This window comes from Antechinus flavipes, chromosome 5 (genome assembly GCF_016432865.1).
Source record: "Antechinus flavipes isolate AdamAnt ecotype Samford, QLD, Australia chromosome 5, AdamAnt_v2, whole genome shotgun sequence".
Classification (NCBI taxonomy): domain Eukaryota; kingdom Metazoa; phylum Chordata; class Mammalia; order Dasyuromorphia; family Dasyuridae; genus Antechinus; species Antechinus flavipes.
The window spans coordinates 142,247,291-142,272,069 of NC_067402.1; the positions used below are offsets into that span (position 1 = coordinate 142,247,291).

Here is a 24,779-nt window from a genome sequence, read left to right on the forward strand (position 1 = left end):
ATAATCTGCAGCTTTTCACACTATTGACCACCCTCTCCTACTAAATTGTCACTTCCAAGCTTCACTATTATTGTCAGGATTCTATTCCTAGTTACTAGCTTCACAAATCTCAATATTATCCCTGGCTCACTTCACATTCACTTCATATGCTGTCAAATCTAATTGTTACTATCTTCACAACATCTTTAGAATATGTCCCTGTAGAGGGCCACAGACAGTGGGGGAACTGTGGATTACATATAAGACTCTTCAGCCCTAGAGAACATAAATATATGTATTGATATTCCCTCATCTACATTATGTTGATGATTCTCATAAACCCTAACCAACCAGTTTTTCAATCTATTCAAATGACGTGATTTACTCTGACAATGTCTGGTTCGGTTCCCCATCTCCCTTATGGGCTCTCGGCCTTCCTGAGGAGTCAGGGGGTGGTGACAACCTGTGTTGAGATCGAAGCAGAGTGATATCAGGTAGAAGAGTGATACCAGGTGGCAACAGACATAGTAAGTTGCTTATGCGGTCCTACGTGCTCAGAGTTGTTTTTGTTACATTATAAAAAGAGGAAATCCCTTGAATTAAAGGGACTCTATTTTCCCACCATCCTCGGGAGTCCCGCCTCATCATCATCAATAGTATGTTTTGTCACTCCAGTTGGAGGGCTCTAGAAAGCAGGACACAACATTTGGTGCCCAAACATGGAGCTCTAGGTGAGGTCCTACACAAGTCAGCTCTACTGACGTGATCGGCCGAGTTCAGTGGAGAAGTCCCCGTGACCTGGAAGGGGAAGTACAGAAACCGGCAAGGGGGAGGAATTGGTAAGGGCTAGTCTAGTCACTTTTGTTTTTCAACAGAAATGAGGCAAATACTAAGAAATGACCTAGGGAAGTAAGAAGCAGGCTTAGTTAGATTAGAAGAAGCAAGATTTGGTGGTAACTCGGAAGCAGATCACTGAGTTCTCAGATGCTCTGGAGTGCATGTCTCTGTGACTTTGTAATTAGAGTTTGGAGCCAGAGACCTAGAAGTTAATGGGAGAACAACTAACTGAATATAATGGAGTAAAATTGGTTTTAATGAATCCTACAAGTTTTAAAAAAGGAAGATTTTAACTTGGATGGTCAAATCAAGAAGTATGAGGAGAAAAACAAGCAGTGGATTGGTGCCTGTTGCTGTGGAAGGTGGGACAGAGGTAAGGAAGTCTTTTTTTTTTTTTTTTTAAATCATTTTACTGATTCATATTGCTTGTTACTGCTCTAGGAGATTTGCAGGGCTGGGCCATTTGGAGGAAAAGAAAGTTAAGTATCTTAAGTACCATTGCCTGTTGGGCAGAAAGGGAATTAAATACCTTAAGTACCTTGCTGAGGCACTTGCTTTTTACCTTCAAAGCTCATTTTCAATTCTGCCTATACCTGAGCATGCTCCTCTTCCCTCAATTCCACCTTCATGGAAGGGAGGAGGAGTGGGAGGGGCAATGACACCATAAGCACCAGCCCTTGAACTTGGTGCTGCCCATTTGGGGTGGAGGTTTGGGGATGGAGCAGGGGATTTGCTCCTTTTTTTGGTGTATTAAAAAAAAGTTCCCCAGCGATCTGTGGCGAAGAGACATCTTGCCAACAGTTAGGAAACAATTAAGTACTTAAGCTTTTTAGGCAGTGCTGCTGTAGAAGGCCTGCCAGCACTCACCTGTTCCCATTCAATGTAAAATTAATACACCAGCATGGATGGAACAGTGTTGTCTAATCAGTGAAAAAATTCAGGCCTACAGATATACCCCTTAAATGAAATTTAGTGATATCTATCCAGATTTTGACTGCCAACAACAGAATTCAGGATCAAGATGCTCCCCCCCAAAAAAAAATAAGAGGGGGAGCCACAGATAACCCTAGAGAACTTAAAAATTTAACTTTATGTATTAAAATTTTGGTTTTTGATGGAGAAGCAATGGCTCCGGCAGACAGGCTTTATAATCTGCTGGAGGGGAAATGTTCAATATGAGCAGCTCCCCCATCTTTAAATAATCACCAAGTGAAGTGGAAAGATGTGGAAAGTGGTGAATGGAAGGGACCAAATAGGTTTAACTGCTTGGGGGATAGGGTTTGCTTGTATCTCAACAGATGGAGAAGGAACACGAAAGATGCCGTATTTGCCTTCTGTGAGAGAGAGTGAGAGAGAGATTATGATATGTATGATATTACAACTTGCCTGTGTGATCCTCCCATCGTAATGGATTTAACCACAGGTATATATCTGTTTCAATTAAAACAAAAGAAAGGGTGAGATGAAGAGGTTACAGTCAGTGGGGAAACTCTGGATGAGGTATAAGACCCTTAGGTCAGAAGGAACCTGCTAATAATGTCTGGTTCAGCTCCCCATCTCCCCTAAGGGCTCTCAGCCTTCCTGAGAAGTCCGAGGTAGTGACAATCTGTGTTGAGATTGAAGCAGAGTGACACCAGGTGGCAAACTACATAGCAAGTTGTTTATGTGGTCGTCCGTGCTTGGTTGTTTTTGTTACATTATAAAAAGGGGAAAGCCCTTGAAATAAAGGGACTTTATTTTCCCACCCATCCTCAGGAGTCCTGCCTCATCTCTTCTCCACTAGGAAGGTATATTTTAATCACCCGATGTAGGGGTTCTAGAAAGCAATGATACGTTTTGTCACCCCAACTTGGAGCTCTAGAAAACAGGACACAACATGTCCCCTTTTCTCTGTCTACTCAGCAACTACCCTCATTCAATCCACATTATCTTTTTTTTTTTGAAATAATAACAGCTAACATTTATATAGCACTTATTGTATACTTAATAATAGCTAACATTTATATAGCACTTATTGTATACTTAACAAATAATCTCATATTGTCCTCACAACAACCCTGGAAAGTAGTTATTTTTTTTGATTCCAGTTTTATAGCTGAGGAAACTGAGGCAAACAGAGGTGAAAGGACTTGCCTAAGTTCATACAGCTAGTAAATATTTCAGGTCTTTCTGACTCCAGAGTGTTGAGCCTGACTACCTAATGAGTGGAATTATTCCAACAGATCTCCTTCAATCCTCTCTGCAATCTATTCTCTACAAGCTGACAGTGATTTTTTTTTTCTGAATCAAATGCCAATCAATCTATAAGCCAATAACTGCAACTTGTCATGAATGCACTGTGCTGGGCACTGAAGAGTTAAAGTAAATTATGAAACAATTCCCACTCAATAGGCTTACTTTGTAACAAGGGAGACAATAGTTACGTAAACATTCACAGAACAAATCTAAAGAAAATAAATTCAAAGCAATATGAAATGGTTAGAGAAAGAAGGTACTAATAATGGAAGGTCTCAGCAAAGACTTCAAGTAGCATTTGATGCTTGGGCTACATTTAAAGGGAAATAGGGATTCTCTGGGGAGGCAGTGAATTCCAAGTACGGAGCTAATGTAAGAGTAACAAAAGTGTTATGGTGAGAAACAGAAGGACAATTTAGCTGGACCATAGAGAGTGTGATGAGAGTAATATATAAACGAGGGTGGAAAGACTGATTGGGAGCAAGTTTTTAAGGACTCTTCTCAATAGGCACCAGTGGCTCTCTATTTCCTCTATACTCAAATAGATACACCTTTGCTTGATAGAAAGGTATCCACAAATTAGACCCTTCTGACCTTTCTTTCTCTTATTTATTTTTTAATCTTTTATTATTTTATTCTGAACTTAAACACTAAAAAAAAAAATTCCATTTTGAAGAACATAAAAATGAGGATTATGTATGGTACCCTGAATCTCCATTTCATATGTAAACTTTTCCCAAAAAATATATAATCCAGCAAATTATTTTTTAAAATGTCCTTGCTTTTCCATCCTTCCTTTTGAACCCCTCTCTATCTTTCTAACTTACTTACCTATTATTCCCTGGCATTATCTTTTCAGATCTGTTCATATTGGACTACTTGCTGTTTCAAGTAGCCTCAATAGCCCATCTCCCAATGTCTATGACTTTGCACAGGCTGTTCCCTGCATCACCTTATTTCCACCTCTCAGAATCCCTGGTTATATCAAGACTCACCACAAGTACCAGGTTCTTCCTAACTCCTTTTTTAACTTCCTCCAATTGCTAGTGCAATTCCTCTCAAAATTATTCTGTATTTTCTCTTCCATCAGAATATAACATTCCAGAAGCCAGGACTATTTCCATTTTATTTTTGTATGTGTAGCACTTAGCACATTGCTCCTGGGTCTAATCATAATGTTTACGTTACCCCCTTATGAATCTACAAATTCTACCTGTTTTAAACTGAAATCTAGCTCAGGAGTCACTTCCATCATAAGCAGTCTATAAAGTAGATCAGAGACAGAGAGTTGGACAGGACCTTATAGGTTGTCTAGCACTACCATCTCAGTCACCCAGGCTTGAAATATTGATATTTTTATTCAACCTCTCAACTTGCAGTTACCCCATATAAAGCTTCTCTTATCCTTATTAATTTTATATCTTTCTCTCTGTTAATTATTTTCTATGTATTCTGTATATATCTTGCTATGTATTTGTTTTCATGTTATCTTCCTCATTAGACTGTAAACTCTTGAAGATAGAGATTATCTTTGGCTTCTTTCTGTAACCCCAAGCACTTAGCACAGTGCCTGGCACAGAACAGGTGTTTAAGAAATGTTTATTGATTAACTGATATTGAATCTGTTTTCAAGTTCTCATTTCTACTTTCATAACAGCTGTCATATATTTTCCCCTCTCTCCATTCAAAAAGATGCCAGCCTGGTGACCTCCTCATCTCAGACCAGGATTATCTCAGCAGTCTTCTAGTTGATCCCTTATTCAGATAGCTCTCTATTCCAATCCATCCTCCAATAATTTTCCTAAAGTGCAAGTCTGACTATGATACCCCTCCCCTTCAATATCTCATGTGGCCCTCTATTATTGCCTGGTTCAAATATAAAAAATATTTCTGTTAGGCATTTACAACCTGGGCCCTACCTCTCTTAGCAGTTTTCTAATACTTTAACTTCCCTTTACAATCTAGTAACACTGATCTCCCTATTACTACTTAAACATGACCTTCAGTTTTTGACTTGGAACTTAGTCACTGGCCAAGAATGTTCACTCTTTTGACTTCCTTGACGTCTTGCAAGAATCAGATCAAATCCCAGCAGGAAGCCTTTCCCAATCTTTCCCTCTGAGAACAACTTCCATTAATACAGTACCTTTCTGGTATGTACACATTGTTTCTTCCTTTGTTAAGTGAGCTCCTTGTGGGCAGGGACTATTTTTTTTGCCTTTCTATCTCCAGTGTTTAACATATTTCCTGGCACATGGTAATTACTTAATGTCATGGACCAATAACAAGCCTGAGGCAAACATTATGATAAGCTGAAAATATTTTTTTGGTTCTTCTATGATCATGGCATATAATCAAACAACGTTAAAAAAAGAAAATAAACAGAGACAAACAAAACCCCCAACTAAACAGCAAGAGTAAAGATGAGAGTATTAATTCAACATAATTCAGTATTGAATGGCAGAAGACACTTTTGTGCTCCTTAATGCCTCTGTAATGTATTTATTGTAATCAATATTTAAGTATGGTTATCTGTCCTTTGGTCATATCTACTTACTAAGCTCTAAGCTCCTTTGGAAAAGGACTACATTTTTCTAAATTTTGTGTTCCTCTCTGTTATTCAGACAGTGTATTACACAGGAAATATCTTAGAAATAAATTAAATTGTAATAGCAAAGGGGATGGTAAAAGTAAAAACAAAGGGAACATTAAAATGAAGACAAACTAAAACTTGATCCAACATAGAGTGGTTTCTCTTCTGTCCATACAATCAATCTGATCAATGTTCACAAGATACTTAGTGTCATAACCTTTGCCATTCATATTACAGGACACACAGGTCTGAAACAAATATCTGGATAAGCAATTCTAAGGACTTTATTAAGTCCCACATTTAAAAAATGCATATTTATATCAATAAAGAGCAATTCTTTCCTTCTGAAAATGTATGTCTGCTCCTGTTGTAGGCAAAGTTTATGACTTAGGAAGTTGAAATAATCTAATCAAATTCTAGGTCTAAAGAGACTTTTTCATATACCCACATGTTTCTTACATTTAATAATTTTTTAGTACATAAGGCCAAATAGTTGGTACTTAATGCATAGTGTGAGTGTTAAGAAAATCCTCTATAAGTAAACAATTGATCCTCATATTTAAAGTCAATTACCCCATTATTTTTGCAGATGGCTATCTTTTGCAAAGCAGCAATGTATAATTATGACATAATTATTGTTATCAGCATTAAAAAATCATGTTGATTATGAAGATTTCTCCTACCGGATCTAGGTTCTTAAAAAGAAGGATGTCTTTGCAAGCCTCCTGCAACCTATTTCTTTGATCATCTGTCTTCGGGTGTATAATCTAAAAAAACAACAAAAATATCAAATATGTAAAAGATTTTTTTCTTATTGACCTCTAAAAATAGAATTGTGTCAAAAATATGGAAAATTTGAAAGATTTAATGGACTGCAAAGTTTGTATAGATGATTCAATTCTTCACCTTGTTCACACTTTCTGATGCCACTATTAGGCTCAAATTGCCTATCAGAAAATCAACAATGCTGAGTGTTGTGCAGGAACAGAGAATTAGAAACATTTTAAGGTATATATTCAGATAAAAACCAAATTATTAAATAAAGCCTTCTCTTTCAGATGATTAATAAGTAAAAAGTAACAGTAAGGTTAACTTTATATTGCTAAATAAAAGAACAATTTCCATTTTTATTTCTACATTGAGCTTGGTAAATTCATTATAATTTAAATCTGCTTCATTTAGAGATCTTGGTAAAGTAGAAAAACACGGAAGAGAAGATCTATTTTTGACAACAATATTGTACTTCTAGAGAATGTATGCTTACATTCCTCCAAGGAGCTTACCTTCTCAAGAATTTGTTTTTTGACAAATTTTTTCCAATTAAAAACTAAGATAATTCTTTTTCTTTGGAGTTAAACAAATTTTCTAGAGAAAATGCTAGCCAGGTTATGCTTCAAGATTGATTATATTTTTTAATGATATAAATTTAAACTATTCCTTAAATAGGAGAAGCCCACGCCAGTAACATTCCTACAATGAAATAGAATCCTGAATATTTCTCACTCCCCACTTAGCCAACAGAACTCAGCTCAATGGAAAAAAAAAATTAAACTCTCCTTGTGGAACTAAAGACTTGATTGAATACCTTAATTTCAGAATAATACAAGGAAAAGCAGGGAACCAACAACTATTGAGATTTTTTTTTTCATTTGACAGGTGGTTAAGGAAAGGCAGAGTGTCCATCATGTATGCTGACTCATGTCAACTAGTAACCCATATGTCAATCACAAGTTTCCAATGATTCAGACCAAAGGATTTCAGTCTTCTCCCCATTCTGATAAAGTATAAAACTATAGGATATATTGGCAAACAACATTCAGTGCAATCACATTTACAGGTCAATTTTTTTTAAATAACTTTTTATTGATAGAACCCATACCAGAATAATTTTTTACAGCATTATCCCTTGCATTCACTTCTGTTCCGATTTTTCCCCTCCCTCCCTCCACCCCCTCCCCCAAATGGCAAGCAGTCCTTTACATGTTGAATAGGTTACAGTATATCCTAGATACAATATATGTGTGCAGAACTGAACAGTTCTCTTGTTGCACAGGGAGAATTGAATTCAGAAGGTATAAATAACCTGGGAAGAAAAACAAAAATGCAAGCAGTTTATATTCATTTCCCAGTGTTCTTTCTTGGCGTGTAGCTGCTTCTGTCCATCTTTGATCAATTAAAGCTCTCTTTATTGAAGAGATCCACTTCCATTAGAATACATCCTCAAACAGTATCGTTGTTGAGGTATATAATGACCTCCTGGTTCTGCTCATTTCACTTAGCATCAGTTCATGTAAGTCTCGCCAGTCCTCTCTGTATTCATCCCACTGGTCATTCCTTACAGAACAATAATATTCCATAACATTCATATTACAGGTCAATTTTTTGAGTGACATAGAAACACTATCTTTTCTTATCCAATCATTAACTCACAGATTAAGAAAAATCCCCAAACTGTAAATAAAGGTAATGATGGGTTTTTTTTTTTGACTTCATTTAACATGCCATATATTCTAAACAATCAAAAACAGGCTATATAAAATTACATATTAATAAGGATTACTTAATGATATACATATAGACAAATTAATTAATCAGATTTATAACTCTGCATAGATTCTACTTCCTGAGAGTTAAAACAAGTCCTTATCTTAACTGGTAAAACTGACCAACATCATAAGCAGTGATGATGTTGAATCATCTAGGATATTTTAGGATATAGATATAGCTTTTAAATACTGTATTTGAGAGAATATCAGGCATTGAAAGTTTAATGTGACTCTATTTTTGAAATGATTTAAGTATTTGTGATCTTTCCCCCTCTTATTTGGAAAAATTAAACTGCCTTTTACCTAATATTTTTCTTCTTAGTCAAACTATATACTGAATATTCAAGACCATTAGTGTAAGTATATAGTAAAATGTATTTTCAATTAGTTACTCATTGATTAAAACATCCTATATAGTTTGAGAAGTAATAACTAAACTATGTAAATTAAAATTCACTTCTATTCCAAATTCAATAAAAAAGGGCTCCTCACTTAAATTTCTCTTCCTCTTCTTCCTCCTCCTTCTCCCTTCTTCTCCCCTTTCCCTTCTCCCTTCTTCTCCCTTTTCCCTTCTCCCTTCTTCTCCCTTTTCCCTTCTCCCTTCTTCTCCCTTTTACCTTCTCCCTCCTTCTCCCTTCTTCTCCCTTTTCCCTTCTCCCTTCTCCCTTCTTCTCCCTTTTCCCTTCTCCCTCCTTTTTCCTTCTCCTCCTCTTTCTTCTTCCTTTTTTTTTTTTCTTTTCCTCCTCCTTTTCCTCCTCTTTCTTATTCTACCATATCAAACATGATTACTTTGGACCAGTGTTAGTGCCTTTTTAACTTTGTTAAATGACTAAACTCTATATAAACTATATAAACTCAGTTTATATATATAAGAAACGTTATCACTGACTCCAGATACCCATTTTTATGTATTAATAGCTCTTAATGAGGCCACCGGACTTCAGATAAAACATGAAACTAAATAGCTGAAATAAGTTTAAAAGAAGCATGATTTATTTGCTAATCATCATCAGTTATTTCTGTTGGTCTGACAATGGTTATCCTAGTTCTAGAAAGCTACATATATCTCAGCAGACAGAATCGTTCATAGGAAGCTTAGGATAAAACATTGTTGGTTCCACTTATTTTTGTACAATTAAAACACAATGAGTATATACTCTTAAATGGGAAAAGAATTTATAATACATGAGGTTAACAATTGAAATGCTAAAGCTATAGGGAAAATAAATACCATATTTTATGTATGTTAGATTTATTCTGAGTATACTATTATTATTCATGCATGATCAGAAATGTATTATTTTTCTTTAAATGCAATAAAACCTTAATTATCTGATATCACTGAAAATTCTAAATAACTAATTTTCTAGAAAACTAAATGTAATCTGATTTTTGTTCTAAGGTTATTCTATTAAAAAAAACTAAAATCTTCATGAAATGACTTCTAAAAATGAAAAAAAATGAACATTTCTTGATGATTCTGAAACATTAGAATTGTAGTGCAGATGAAGATGAAATAAGGTTGATGGTATTAACCTCAAAAATTACCTTAGAAGGTGTTTTCTTTGAAGGATATTTTGATTTAATTATATATTGGGGTTATTTGCTGTATTTATAAGAAAATAGGCACAGAGGATATACAATTACATAGACATCCTGAGCAGTAAGACAGAGGCACTTTTTGAAAAATTAACTATTGAAGACCAAAACAGTTTCTCTCAAATGATTATTTTTTGATTTGAGAAAACTTCTTTGTTTGTGCTAGGAGTACTTTTTTCTTAACATCAGTTTTCAAAACACATCTAACTACATTACTGGTGGAGTAGGTCATAGACAGATACTTCCTTGTCAGGTTGTAGGACTATTTATTGATAGAGTTTATTAGCATTTCAGAAATTCATGCTAGAGCATTTTGTATGATCTTACAAATATTTCATTATCCCTGCAGACATAAATCATTAGGTCACAATTTTCCCCAAGTCCCCTTTAAAAGTTAACAATATCTCACATAACAAAATTATAAGCACATATCAATCAACATATAACATTTAATGTTTAAAGGGTAATAACTTTACTTTCATGATATATTAATTTCTCTCATAAACTCTATTGTAATAACATAACAAGTTTCTGCCTTCTCAGCTATTTTTTCTTAATCACTGATTCAGGGACTACTTCTTTCCTTTCAGAACAGTGGCTTTGATGAGGACTTTTTCACAGTTTGGGGCTGATTCAGTGTTATTGCAGATTTCTGCAATTACCAGATGTCTGACCTCTAAGTAAATTAACTTTATTTTTAGTTGTGAATCTATTATAGTCAGAGGCTAATTATCTATTAAATGCTTTTCTGATTTCATATTTTAAATTGATGGAAAATTGTTGTGATCAATAGAAATTTGCTTTAAAAAAACTTTACAATGATTCTATTAACAAGAAAATGACTGCTAAAGATTGTTGCACGTGATATCATTTTTTTATTGTCACATAGACTCCACTCTTAATTTTACCAGTTCTTCCATATTGCATTGTTATGAATTAGAGATGTTTAGCCTTTAAAAACTGAATTTTAGAGGGACTACACTTTTGAATATATGTCATGTCAGGATAGCTCAGAAATACTTTGGGTTTAAAAGGGGAAAAAAAAAAACACCTTGATATCTCTGAGAGGAAGCTAGTGGTTAAATGAGCTTTCCAAAGATAAAATGAAAAAAGGAAATACAATTTAATCTAAGTAATGTAATATCTAGAAAGAATGCCCAAATGAAGTATTTTAGTTTGTCAAAATAGACACATTACTTTTTCTTCACACAGTACTTTCTACTAGTACAAAAAAATCATTTCCTCATGTGGTATTTTTTTTTTTTTCTTCTTTAAAATAATGGTGGATGATGGTTCTCTCTAGGGGAGAGAGCAGGTTTCTCAGGGGAGGTTTTCTTGGAGGCAGCCTTAGTATCAGTTCAGATCAATAATTACCCCAAAACGCAGCCAGGTGATAAAAGTTCAAATCTTTTATTGTCTCCAATATAGCCCAGTTAGCTGAGAGGCCTCTCTCTCTGCTTGGTTCCAAGAGCTCCCTCCAAATGTCTCCAAATCCAAAGGTTTTGTCCTTCAGCCTCTGCCTCTGCTTTCTTCAGCCTCCAGCCAGCACAAAGATGGAATGAATCTCTTGTCTCCTTCACTTGGGGCTCGGCTAGCTTTCTGGCGAGTCTTTCAGACCAGCTTGGTCTCAGTCGGGGAAGTGCAGGAGTCCAGCCACCACAGAGAGCCTTCTCAATCTTCCGTTGAGCTCTCGATGCATAGCTTCTTCCTCTGCAAACTCTTCTTCTGCCACCAGCCAGCCAAGTGGAAAATAGTCTCGAATGAATCACTCTTCACTGACTTACATATGACTCTTCTGAGAGAATGGGATTATGTGTTTTCTCCCATAGTGCTCTCTGGCCCTAAGAGCTTCAAGGGAGGTGTGAATTCAGATATCTCATACTAAACCCTTAAATTTCCCAAATGTGTGAATTCCAATGAGTAAAGGTGCAAACATAAGCATTGTATTAATTAGTTCTACTTAGTACCTTGTTTCAGGTTCTGGCCCAAAACATCTTCTTGCAAGATCAGATCAATAATCTATCAACTCTAATGAGTTAGCAGTTTGTAAAGATTCCAACATCCTCAGATAATACTAATTTGGAATTTATAAGATTTATGAGTATTTGGGCTAAAATATACTTGTAATCTATTTTTGAAAAAAATGTTTGCCAAACAAATATAATTTATTTTGGCTAGAATATATGAAGAACATAAGATGAAGTACTTGATCACTATTACTTGCATATAATTATTACATTATAAAAACAAGTAATCTATGAACTAAAACAGCTCTATCAGAGTCTTTGAGAACAACACTGTTATCAGTCAGAGTTCGCGGAAAACAGTTCATATGAAGGAAAGGAGGACTTTTAAAAAACAGCCTTTCATACTTTTCACTAATTCAGAGTAGATTTTCCCCAATGAAGGTTAGTAACTAGTCGATATTGACAAGGTGTTAAAATATGAGTCTATGCATTGTGCCAGATGACCCTTAAATGGGGCCTTTTAATTTTATACTAGATCCATAATCTAAAAGAATTAAGACGAGCCTAAATATTTTAATTATACTTAACTAAAATTCTCTACTAAATACATTTTAGTAAAATTACCAGACTAGAAAAGAAAGTTGCTTGGAGAAAAAAGTCAGAATTGTCCATTATACATTCTCTTCTACCTATTCTTTATTTGTACTGCTATTATTATTATTATCTTCAAATTTATAAAAGGTTTAAGTAAATTACATACCCTGGATTCTGCATCATCTTCTTCTTCATCTGGATTGTAAGCTTCTGCACATACTAGGAACAGAAAAAAAGAACCCAAAATACAATAAATATAAAGAGATTTAACAAAAAGCAATCTTTTAGTAACTCAAGCCAGAGCAAAGTACTATACTTCTTAAAACCAAAATGTTCTCCAATGTGAAAAGAAATTATTTTAAAAGTTGCATTAAAAATCAGTGTAATAAGAAAAGTAGTATATCAAGTTAGAATTTTTGCAGTCAATTTTTTTTCCTAGTGACTTAAATTAATTTAAGAAGCTCATCAATTAGGAAATGACTGAATAAGTTGTGGCATAATAATGGAACATTATTTTTCTTAAGAAGTAATGGGCATTATTTCAGAATTATAATTTCAGGCTTATTTCAGGAAATCCTGGAAAGATTTATATGAATTGATGCTGAGTAAAGTGAGCAGAACCAGGAGAACATTGTACACATTGTGTGTTTTCACACACAAATTGTGTGTGGTGATCAACTATGATAAGCTTAACTCTTCTCAGCAATACAGTGATCCAAGACAGTGATCTAAGACAATAGACTTGGGATAGAAAATGTCATTTGCATACAGAGAAAGAATTATGGAGACTGATGCAGATTGAAGCATATTATTTGCACTCTTTTTTTCTTTTTCTCATGGTTTTTGCCTTTTGATTTTTCTTTCATAACATGACTAACATGGAAATAGGTTTTAAATGACTGTAAATATATAACCTGTATCAGATTGCTTGCTGTCATGAAGAAGTAGAAGGTAATGGGGGTGGGGGGGAGAGAAAAAAATTGAAACTGAAAATTTTACAAAAGTGAAGGCTGAAAACTTTATTTACATGTAATTGGAAAAACAAAATACTCTTAAGTGGAAAAGAAGAAATATTCTTGAAAAATATTGGTCACAATACTGGTTGGATTTGTAAATAACAGCTATATATATTCCCTTAATTACACAAGGTAAATCTAGATGAAGAATGAAAGAATAATCAGACAAGGACTTTGACTACTGAAGATTCTTCTGAAAGTTCAAAAGTTTACACAGTGAGATTTTCAGAGAGGTGTGTATACATGTGTATACATGTAAATCTTTCATAGATCCAAGATATTTTGGGATGCATGCAGGGGAAATAGTTGCCTATCAGTGCTTTCTCAGTATCCCAAGTTCAGATTTTCATATAAGGTGGCTCCTGTTCAATCATTTTAGTCATGTCTTTATGATCCTACTTGGGGTTTTCATGCCAAAAATGCTGGAAAGGCTTGCCATTTCCTTCTGCAGTTCATTTTACAGATGAGGAAACTGAGGCAAACATGGTTAAATGATTTGCCTGGAGTCACACAACTAGTATGTGTCTGAGGCCAGATTTGAATTCAGGTCTTCCTAACTCCAGAACTAGTTTGTATTTTACCTATGATAGGAGCTTAATAATGTTTATTGAATTATGGAAAATGGGAGAGGAAATATGGGACTAAAGAAAGGAATATACCACTCTGACTTTCCAAAAAAGAAAAGACCACAGAGTTTGCTAAATATAAGCCAGAATGTTCCTGGCAAAATTCTAGAAGAGAATGTGTTAGGCAGAGTTAAGGAGAACTACATGTATTATTTTATTTCTCATGATTGTTGTGGTCTAGAAAGGTCTACTATATATGCTGTGCTAAACCAAGGGAAGAGCTAGAAATGAAGGTGTGTAAATAAGAAAAAGACAGTTCCTGTCTTCAGGAAGTTTACAATCTAATGGAGGAAGGCAATACAAAAAAGCATTAAGCATTCCATTATGTATAGGAAATCAATAGCTGTCCTATAACTGATTCTACACTTCACATAGAATACTTTCTATTTCTTCCTTTAGGGGAACCCTAGATTAAATCTAAAATTTAACTAATTGATTCCAGGGCACATTGGTAGAGGTATAAAGGGCTGAAGTATGTGAAAAACAGCATAACTTTCTTATTTGAAGTTGAGATAGTTAAGAACTAAATTTGGTTCCTGTATATGAATCCAGCGCCGAGAGAATCCTCTTTTTGAAGAGGGAGAGGGCATAACACTCTATCCTCTTAGTTCTATACAGCCTTTTGGGAAATGTAGTTCAAGCACTAGGGTTCTCTGAGCTCTAAGTATTGGGGGAAGTGTTTTTCATCCATATTCATAATATCAACATATAAAAAAGGAAATGGTAAGGAGTAACAACAAATATGTTTTCATCAAGAATAGGCTACAACAAATTAATTTAATTTCATTTAAAAAAATTTGGGTAACTAGGTGGATAGTTGAAGAGAACATTATACATATTGTTTGCCGAGATTTTAGGAAAAAATGAACAGTATGTCTTATATCATCCTTGTGGATGATACAAGCTACAGAAGCTGTTAATGTAGATTCAAAACTGGCTGAAAGCCAGTAAAGTAATCATTAATACATCCATCTCAACATTAAAAAAGATTGCTAGGGGAGATTTCCACAGGTTCTAGATATTGCTATTAGATTGGATATCAAATCTGAAACTGTTTTCCCACAAAGCTAGAAAAGACAGCTAATACTAATTTTCATTATCCTGGTTAGCCTTCTCTAGACATTTCAGTATCTCTCTTAAAATCTGGTAGCTTTCCTTAAAGCTTGCTAAAAGCATTTCTAAAATCCACAAAACCGAGAAAGTCAACTCATATCCTGGATGACAGAATGAGATCTAACAAAGATCTCAAAATATTCAAGCATTGGGTCAAGTGTAAAGTCTCACAATTGAGTTAAAAAATAAAAAAAATCTAGTAAAAGATTAAGGAGAAATAGAGAACAATTCTGAAAGGAAAAATAATCTGATAATTTTAGTGAGTTGTTCAATTATGAGACAATAATATGACCCAACAGTCTCAACAACTAATAAAGTCTGAGGCAAAATGAAAAAAAAAATTTCAGAAAAAAAGGGAAATCATAGGTCTGTTGTATTCTTCTATTCTGATTACATTTAGAGAGGACTTTGGAGAGTTTTGGATACTTTAGAAAGATATTGAAATATCTAGAAAAGGATGACAAGGATAATAAAGACCATGCAATAGATCTTTATTAGGAGAACTGAAAATATTTAGAAGGAAGAGTAAAAAGTAGAAGTCACACAGGATTGCTGTCTTCAAACTTATGAAAGCCTGTTATGAGGAAAGGGAGAAGACTTTCTTTTTGGCTGTAGCAAGCATCCAGGAGAAATAGTAGAGAGACAGATTTCATTCAATGCAAGGATAACTTTTCTTACAATTTGAGTTATTTAAAAAATGGAATGAGTAGCCATAGCAGTTGGTTTCCCTTTCATAAGAAGTCTTTAAATACAAGTTAGGTGACTACTTGTTAACACAATGTTATAGAAGTTTTTTTTTTTTTTTAAATTCATATATGGTTAGTCTCTGAGGTCTTTTCCAACTTTAAAATTCTGTGATTCTTTATGGGTCTTCCTAAAGATTAGTGGTGTTTTTGATTAGAATAGAGTCCAAAAGAATGCCAGATCTGTCTGCTGCCTGTATTAACACTGCCTAGTGAAACTCTCTACAAAAGTGGTAGTCTATGCATGTGGTAATGCATATGCATTATGCCCATATAGTATGATGCTGTTATAAACAAATATATTTGGATGTCAAAGTTTCCTCCATGTCTCCAATGCCATTACTGCCCCTTATAAATTATAGTAAATATTTTAAAATAGGGGTAGTTTTACATTCTTTGAGATCAGGAATTATTATTGGTTGGCTCTTCTTTGTATCATTCAGCACTTAGCAGAGTGTCTGGCACATAGCTTAAATGCTTGTTGACATGATCAATAAGCATTAAACCGGAATAAATCATGGTAATGTGATTAACCCATAATCAAACCTCAAAATTCCTTACTGAGTAACAAACCTACATTTCTTTTCTTAAAATTACTGAACCAGAGCAATAAAAATATTACTAACATTGGATTAATTTTATTTCAGTTTATATTTAACAAATGCCTAAAGTCTTAGATTTTCAGGAAACTTAATTATAAAAATCTTAAAGTATAATTTGCAAAACTAAGATAACAAAATTTAATAAAGGAAAAGATTTCTGCATGCAAACAAAATTTTTTATATTCCTTTCCTTCATTAAACTAAAAGCCTGAATTTCATAAGCAGATTTCATTCTTTTAAGAAATAACTTTATATAAAAAGAAACTTGTTTTTGTTACTCTTTCTAAAGAAAATGCAGATATGTTCCAATATAAATACTGCAGTCACAGAAAAAAAAATTACACATTTTAGATAACAACCTGTAGAAATTATTTGAAACAAGTAAAATAGGTCCAACAATCTAATGTTTTCTGGCAATAAACAAAATTTCGCACAAAAACATTTTGGCCTCAATCTTTGATTTCATTGGTATTGGTAACTCGAAGGAAAGAATTTCCCCTACCCATACAAATTAGTTCTGCAATCTGCTTTTAAACTTAAATGTTAGAACAAAACTCTAATTGGAGGAATTCTGTAAAATGAGACAAAGAAGAACATCTATCTCATTGGGTGGTTATGAGGACAAATGAGTTAATTTGAAGAGTGCTTTGCAAATTTTAAAGCACTAAATAAATAGTGGTTATTATGGTAATAAAATTATTAGATTATACAAAGAACATAAAGAGAAAAGAGTAACATTTGCTAAACACCAGCAACGAACCATACATTCTCCTAAACTAATCTTCTTAAAGTATATTTATACTGTAGATTATAATCTAAATAAAGTAATGGCAAGTGAGACTCTTATTATTAGATATACAAGTGTTTATCTATTTCCACATATTAGCTGAAGAGCTTTTACAAAGTCAAGTGGACATTTAGTAATTAACAGGTCTATAGGGTTGCATCATTATTTCAATTTCCATTGATTGCAACCAAGTTAAGTATAACTGAAGTGTTTGAAAATAATTTGATATTTATTTTTAAGATTTCTAGGTACTTTTACATGTTATCTTTAAATATAAATTTCAATAACTCTGATCTCAGCAGTCTTTGGGTAACGTTTCATAAAAAAAGTGAATTGTGAAAAAGTCTTTTAAAAGGAAAAAAAACACCAATACATATCTCCCATACCCTCAAAATTCTTGAATTCATGGAAATATTCACATTTTCTTAGAATCTAATAGTTTTTCAAGCTAATAATTCTTTTTTTTATAGTATTACAAAATACAACTCTTTACAATGTGCTTTCTTGCCACATATCACTCTATCTGATCTGATTCCTTTTGTTGTTTGGTCATGTTCAACTCCTTGTTACCCCATTTGGGTTTTTCTTGGCAAAGATACTGAACTGATTTACCATTTTCTTTTCCAGCTCATTTTATAGTTAAAGAAATTGAGGCAAACAGGATTAAATGATATGCCCAAGGTCACACAACTCGTATCTAAAGTCAGATTTGAACTCAAAAAGAAAAGTCTTCTTGACTCCAGGCTCAACATTCTATCTCCTGCACCATCTAGCTGCCCTGACCTGATATTTAACATTAAATAAAGTCATCTCAATCAAGTCCACAGTCCCCAACACTATATGCAGCTAACTCAGCCTAGTCTTAATGTGGTTTAAAAGTTGGGGATAGAGGATAATCAGTTGCTCAGGGACTGCTGTTCTGAAGACACATTTAGCTCTAAGCTCTGATTATTTTTGCTATATATAGTAGGTCTTCAAGAGCATGCTAAACTTTGTGGTGACTTTCAATTGTAGTAGTAATAGAAATGAGATGATTTCTTTTTTGGGGGAAAGGACAAAAGTGGGATAGTCTTTTACTTTTAAACTGCTATTATCCTTCTCTATTCAAGTCCACTAAACAGTGAAACTCAAGACTTCATTTATTTAAACAATATCCTTGTAGTCACCATTACCAAAGATTCTCTCTCCTTCTAATCAACTGAAGGAATCCCCATTTGAAAGACCACTGATGCAGATATTTTTAATTCAAAATTCAATTTGGAGGCCAATTCACTGCATAAGCTTCTAAGTACTTGTAGTGCTTGGTACTTTCCCCTTACCATGGCTAGCAAATTCCAATCTTCTGTGTCATCCAGGCTTGTCCAATTTAGTCTACATAAAACTAAGTACACATTAGAATATTAACAAATCTAAGTGCCAAAAAATCACTTTGTCCTCTGGAATTATATTCTATTATTTCACTTCATTCTAAGATCTCTTCCTGTTATACTCTCTAACTTCTGACATTTAAATTTTCTTCTAAAGATGTTTTATCCCTTTCCTTCCATGTTAGAGACTCCTTTTCTCATGTTCCTCTAAGACAGGGGGCAGGAAGAAGAACTGGGATATTCTATTTATTCTCTCTCTCTTTGTCGCATGTTTCTCATCCTGCCCAAATCTTTGTTTCTGCCATCTACTAACCTCCAGGTTACTTTCTTTTCCTTCTCTTTCTCCAGGATAGCTGGGAGTAAGTGACTTGCTCAGGCTCACATAGCTAGTTAAGTATTTTAGGCCAGATTTGAACTCAGGGCCTCCTTCCTCTGGAACCACTGTTCTATTTTACTGTGCTATCTATCTTCCTTGTCTCCTTCCGTTCTCAACAAATTAAATGTCTGGCTTATAGTATTATCATTCCATTCCTCACCCTTATCCTTGGTGACTTTAATTTCATTTTGATACCTCTTTGAAAATGTTAGTCCCTCAATTCATTAACTTTCTAAACTATCATGTACTATTCTATTCTAGGAATGGCCCCAATTCAGAACTCACCATTACCCCAAATTATCCTTCTTCCATGATCTTAAAAACTGACAGTCTATCTTCAATCTTGTTCCTTCTACCCCAACTTCTTCTACTATGCCATTCCTCCTTATTTCATTCTTTCTTCTCAACTTAGCCTTTTCAGATCTTTGTCTGTTGTCTGAACATTGTCTGTTCAGATCCTTTGATTAATCTTTTGGGAACTCTTGTCTTCATGTATCTGTACCCATGCCTTATCTTTCTGTGTTTCTTTTGATCAATCTTAGAAAGCAGATATTTATCAGAGAAATTTCCTGCAATAACTGTTTTCCAGTTAACTTTTCCCCTCTAATTTTATCTGCTTTGCTTCTGCATAAAACCTTTATAATTTTATGTAATCATAACTGTTTTATGAATGAATGAATGAATGAATAAAGCTTTTATTAAGTGTTTACCACATCCAATGCACTGTGCTAAATGTTGGTATTACAAACCAAAAAGTAATGTAGTCCTGCTTTCAAAGCATTCACATTCTAATAGGAGAGATAACACCTGTGGAAAGTTTCAGTCAGAATTCAGATGGAAAGATCTCATGGCTTTTAAGGTTCAGTGACAAAGCAGGTGTCTCTTCTTTAATGTCAATTCCACTGGGTAATATTATTTTTGGTGTTGAGCCATTTGCCAATATCAAGGATTTGATGATAAGAACTTTCTTTTAGGGTTTTTTAATAGATATGATTGTGGCACTTATATAACTGCAATAACCAAGTTGCATCTCTACAGAGATTGCTTCCCAGCATAGTGGTTGTGGAAACTGACTGGAAGCATTGCTATTATCAAGTATTCTGGATTCAGTCTTGGGCTGCCTCCTCATTTTATTTCCAGGGATCTTCTTTATCCCTTGTTTGTTCAGATTCCTCCCCTGTTCACAGTTATGAAAGACATCTCCTTTCACTTCTCCTCTAATTTGTTTATATGACCTTTTGGTCAAAGTTACATATCAATTTGTTGATTTAAACCTAGTTTCTCCCAGAGTTTCTATTTTTTTTTTTCCTGCGAGTCTGTGTTGAATCATGAATTCTTTGGTTCATTGAACATTGTGTTACTATATTCAATTGCTTCTGGATTCTATATACCTAATCTGCACCACTGATTGATTCTTCTATTTTTTTTAAATTAACACCAAAATAATTTTTATGATTAATGTTTTATAATATAGTTTGAAATGTGGTACCATTGAATCTAACCTTTCCTTGCCTCTTTTCTCCACCATTTTCCCTAGGATTATTGACTTTTTGTTTCTATAGATGAATTGTCTAATTCGATCTGGTACCATGAGCTTGAATGACATAGCAGTTAATCTATTATTTAATGTATGTAACTGTCATTTTAGAACCCAACTATGAGTAATTAATATCTCTTTCATTATTTAGGTCTTCTTTTATTTTTATAAAGAATGCTTTGTTTTTGTGTTTATAGAACTGTATTGGTATGTAGACTTATAGATTGTCTTTCTATTGTATTTTCTACTTATCTTGAACTTAAGCACCAAATAAAAGAAGCATTTGCATATATAAAATATAAAGAAAGGATGAATATGATAGAAATCAATAAAATAATTTAAATATGAAAAACCAACAAGGTATATGGTGAATATCTATCATGAAGAAATTTGCTTTTCTTTTCAAATGTAAAATAAATTAAAAATGAAACTTTCAAAATGATGTTGCTGATCTTTATCCTTTCTGGCCTTAGTTCAAGCTTTTTCTCATGGGAATTGGAGATCTTATTCCTAATCCCGTTTTCCACATCTTCCCACTCTCCTTTGAAAAAAAAGAAAGACAAAACTCTTATAATGGATGTGTACAGTTAAACAAATTTTCATATTGACCATATCCAAAAATGAATGTTGCATTCTATATCTAGATTCCTTCAAATTTTTTGTCCCCAAAAAGGTGAACAGAACTTCAACATCAGTGTTCTGAGATTGTGGTTCTTCATTGCATTGATTAGAATTCTTATGCTCTTAAGATTTTACAAGCTGTTGTATTATGTAACTTATTTGCCTGGAACTGCCTACTCCATTCTGTATCTGGTTATATGTCTCTCCATGTTTCTTGGAAAACTTCTTTTTTACAATTTCTTTTGGCATATTAATATTGTATTATATTCATAAACAATAATTTGTTTAGCCATTCTCCAAATGAAAGACACTTTGTTTCCAATTCTTTGATACTACAAAAAGAGCTGTTATAAATACTTTTGTACATGCATGTCCTTTACCTTTTTCCTGATGTCTTTGGGGTACAAGCCTACAGTGGTAATGCTGGATCAAAGAGTATGCTACACATCTTATGATTTTTTTTTGGTGGGGGATAGATTTGCACTGTTTTCCAGATTAATTGATCCAATTCACACATCCAACAGCACAGCATTAGTGTGTTTGTTTTCCCTGCAGCTCTTTTAACATAGGCCATTTTCCTTTTGTCAGTCTGCCAATTTAATGGGCCTGAAGCAAAATTTCAAAGTTGCTTTAATTTGACTTTCTGTAAATATTAGAGATTGGGAGCATTTTTTTTATAGTTTTGTTGAAAGTTTGTATTTCTTCCTTTGAAAAGTGCTTGTTTATATTCTCTGACTATCATTTAGAGAATAGGTCTTCTTGGGAATTTGACTCAGAAACCTGCACAAAGATTTTTCCCCAGTTAACTGTTTCTCTTCTAATTTCAACTATGTTTGTTTTGTTTGTAGAAAACTTTAAATTTTATGTAAATAAAATTATTTGTTTTTCTTCCATGATTTTTTCTTGTTGAGTCCTGATCCCTTCTTCTGTACAAAAGTCTGGAAGGAAATTTCTTCCCTATTCTTCTAATTTTTTTTTTAATGTTGTGACTTTTAATCTCTAAGTTTTATATCCCTTTGAAGCTTATACTTGGAATGAGACATTGGTCTGTTAAACCTAATCTTTCCCAATTGCTTTTCAGCTTTCTCAGAAGTTTCTAGAAAATAGTATATTCTTATTCCAGTAGCGGGATTTTATCAAACATCATGCCTCTGTGCTCATTTCTTTCTATACGTTGAATACCTAAACCATTTCATTGACTGACCTCAATCAGTCAATAAAGATTTATTAAATACTCACTATGTACCAGGCATGGTGTTAAGCATCTCTACAAAGTGTTATGAAAACAAAGCACTTAGGAAATATGCTTGTTTTCTGTCATGGATTAAGAATTTATGGGTCAGGTAGGATTTCAAAAATATACTTTCTCTAGGGCTGAAGTGAGGCACTTATTACAGATAGTAGGGGTGGAAAGAGAGGGAGTTTTTCTGATCCTGTCTTCTCTGCAGCCTGGTCCAATCATCATTGTAAATGCAACACAAAAAATGAAATCCTTTGATGAGCAGTGAGTAGAGAGGGTCTAGGACTGTTTGCTAGAAGTACTATGTATCAAATTATTGATGCATTTATATAAATATTCAAAACAATTCTGCATTAATTAAATTAATCATGCGTACATTGCTATTTTTGGTATAGAAGAATTAGAAAAGGAGTATGACAAGACTATATATTGTTACCTTATTTATTTTGCTTATATGCAGGGTAGGTCTTGAGAACTACAAGGCTGGATGAATCAAAAGTCAAAGGCTGACAGGAGAAATATAAAAATCTCAGATACTATAGAGCAGTACTTAAACTTTTTTCTACTCACGATCCCTTTTCTTCTGATAAATTTTCATTTGATTGTGGGTATAATTGGTATATGAAATAGATATACAAATCAAATATTTGCTGATAATAAATCATAACTTGCAACAATCCCCCTATTTAGTTATGAGACATCCTATAAGATCATGACCCACAGTTTAGGAAGCTGGGCTGTAGATTATACCACTTTGATGGCAGAAAGTAAAGAGGTTTAAGAAGCCTTTTGATAAAAGTAGGAGTGTATAAAAGCTGGCTTAATATAAAAAAAAATTAAAGTCTTGGCAACTGACACCATAACTTCTTGGCAAATAGAGGGAGAAAAAAATGAAAGCTGTGTGTCAGATTTTAGATTCTTGAGCTCAAAGACCACTATAGACAGTGACTGCACCCATAAAATTAAAAGATATTTGTTTTTTTGTAAGGAACTAACAAGCAGAAACATCATCTTATTCACTAAGTTCTATATAGTCAAAGCTATGGTTTTTCCAAGAGTAATGTATGGCTGTGAGAATTGGACTATAAGGAAAACTGAGCATCACAGAATCAATGCTTTCAAATTGTGGTGCTGAAGACTTTTGAGCGTCCCTTGGAGAGCAAGGACATCAAATCAGTGAATATTTAAGGAAAATAACTCAGATTGTACTCTGGAAATTCAAATACTGAATGAGAAAATGAGACTCACTGGAAAAGACCTGATGTTGTGAAAGACTGAAGGCAAAAAGGGATAGCAGAGTATGTGATAAATAGATGGATAAATGAGATGGAAATAATGAACATGAATTTGGATCGATTTCAGAAGTTAATGAAGGACCAAAAGGCCTGGAATGCTATGGTTTATGGGGCCACAAAGTCAGACACAACTAGAAACTGAACAACAACAGCAACACTGAAGGATTAGTTTCAAAAATGAGAACTATGTCATACTGTGTAGTTGTGTTAACCTCAATACAGAAACAATGCTTTTTATATATTAGAACAGACCCTTAGTTTTCCAATGTTTTAATTATTAACATTTTTAGCTTATTCATTTAAATAATAATAAGCTTTAAAACAGAGCTTGTTACAAAAGCACAGGTGTATCTGACAGCAGCTTTCATTATATCACTGAGATTAAATTTAGAGCAACATGAAAATGAAATGTCACCCACATTAATGAAAAAAATTATCTATTTTAGCTAAAGTAAATTATTTTATAGTTTAATGAGATAATATCTGTTATTAGTTATGTGTAGCAAAGGAGAGGTATGTAGCTAGTGGTTGAGTTTTTCCTATATACAAATTTCGAGTATTTAATGAAAGCCCTTCGCTCAAACAAGAGAGGAGCTATTCCACTCATGAATAAGGAGCTAGAAAAACAGACTTGTCCTTATTTCTAGTTCAATGTAACTGATTTATGCCTCTTTTCCCCTTTCTGTGCAGAAGAAAGCATTGAAAATAATAGAATTATCAAGTATATAATGAAAATTGGAATATTAAAAGCAGAGATTGAATGAAATCTATAGAATAATTGTATTTCATAAACCCAGTAGTACTATTATATTCAATTAGAGAGTCTCTTTCCAGTTTCATTTCTTCATTTTGTCAAGATACTCTCTATTATTAAAACTACTATCATGTTTGACCCTGTACTAATTATATTTCTGAGACAGAAAAAAAGTTACATAAAGGTATCCTTTATGTGGCAGAGCTTTGTTTGTATAAAGAACTTTCTACTGAACATACTCCCTCCACCAATGTGAAGTAATTGTCCAGCTAATAGATGAGCAGCTGCTCTGATAAGTTACAGTGTTAGAAAGCTGCCTAGGGCACTGAAAGGTTAAATGACTTGCCCAGAG

At 33.8% G+C, this 24,779-nt stretch overlaps 1 protein-coding gene across 1 annotated transcript in view; it reads right to left on the reverse strand.

Annotated features, from left to right (window-relative positions):
• The window catches only part of PRKAR2B (protein kinase cAMP-dependent type II regulatory subunit beta), a 134,835-nt gene that overhangs the window by 33,527 nt on the left and 76,529 nt on the right, over positions 1 to 24,779 (reverse strand). The window contains exons 3-4 of the mRNA XM_051962644.1: positions 12,517 to 12,569; positions 6,328 to 6,411 (exon numbers count right to left, since the gene is read on the reverse strand). Coding sequence (XP_051818604.1) covers positions 6,328 to 6,411; positions 12,517 to 12,569 — 137 coding nt within the window. The remainder of the gene's footprint in view (positions 1 to 6,327; positions 6,412 to 12,516; positions 12,570 to 24,779) is intronic.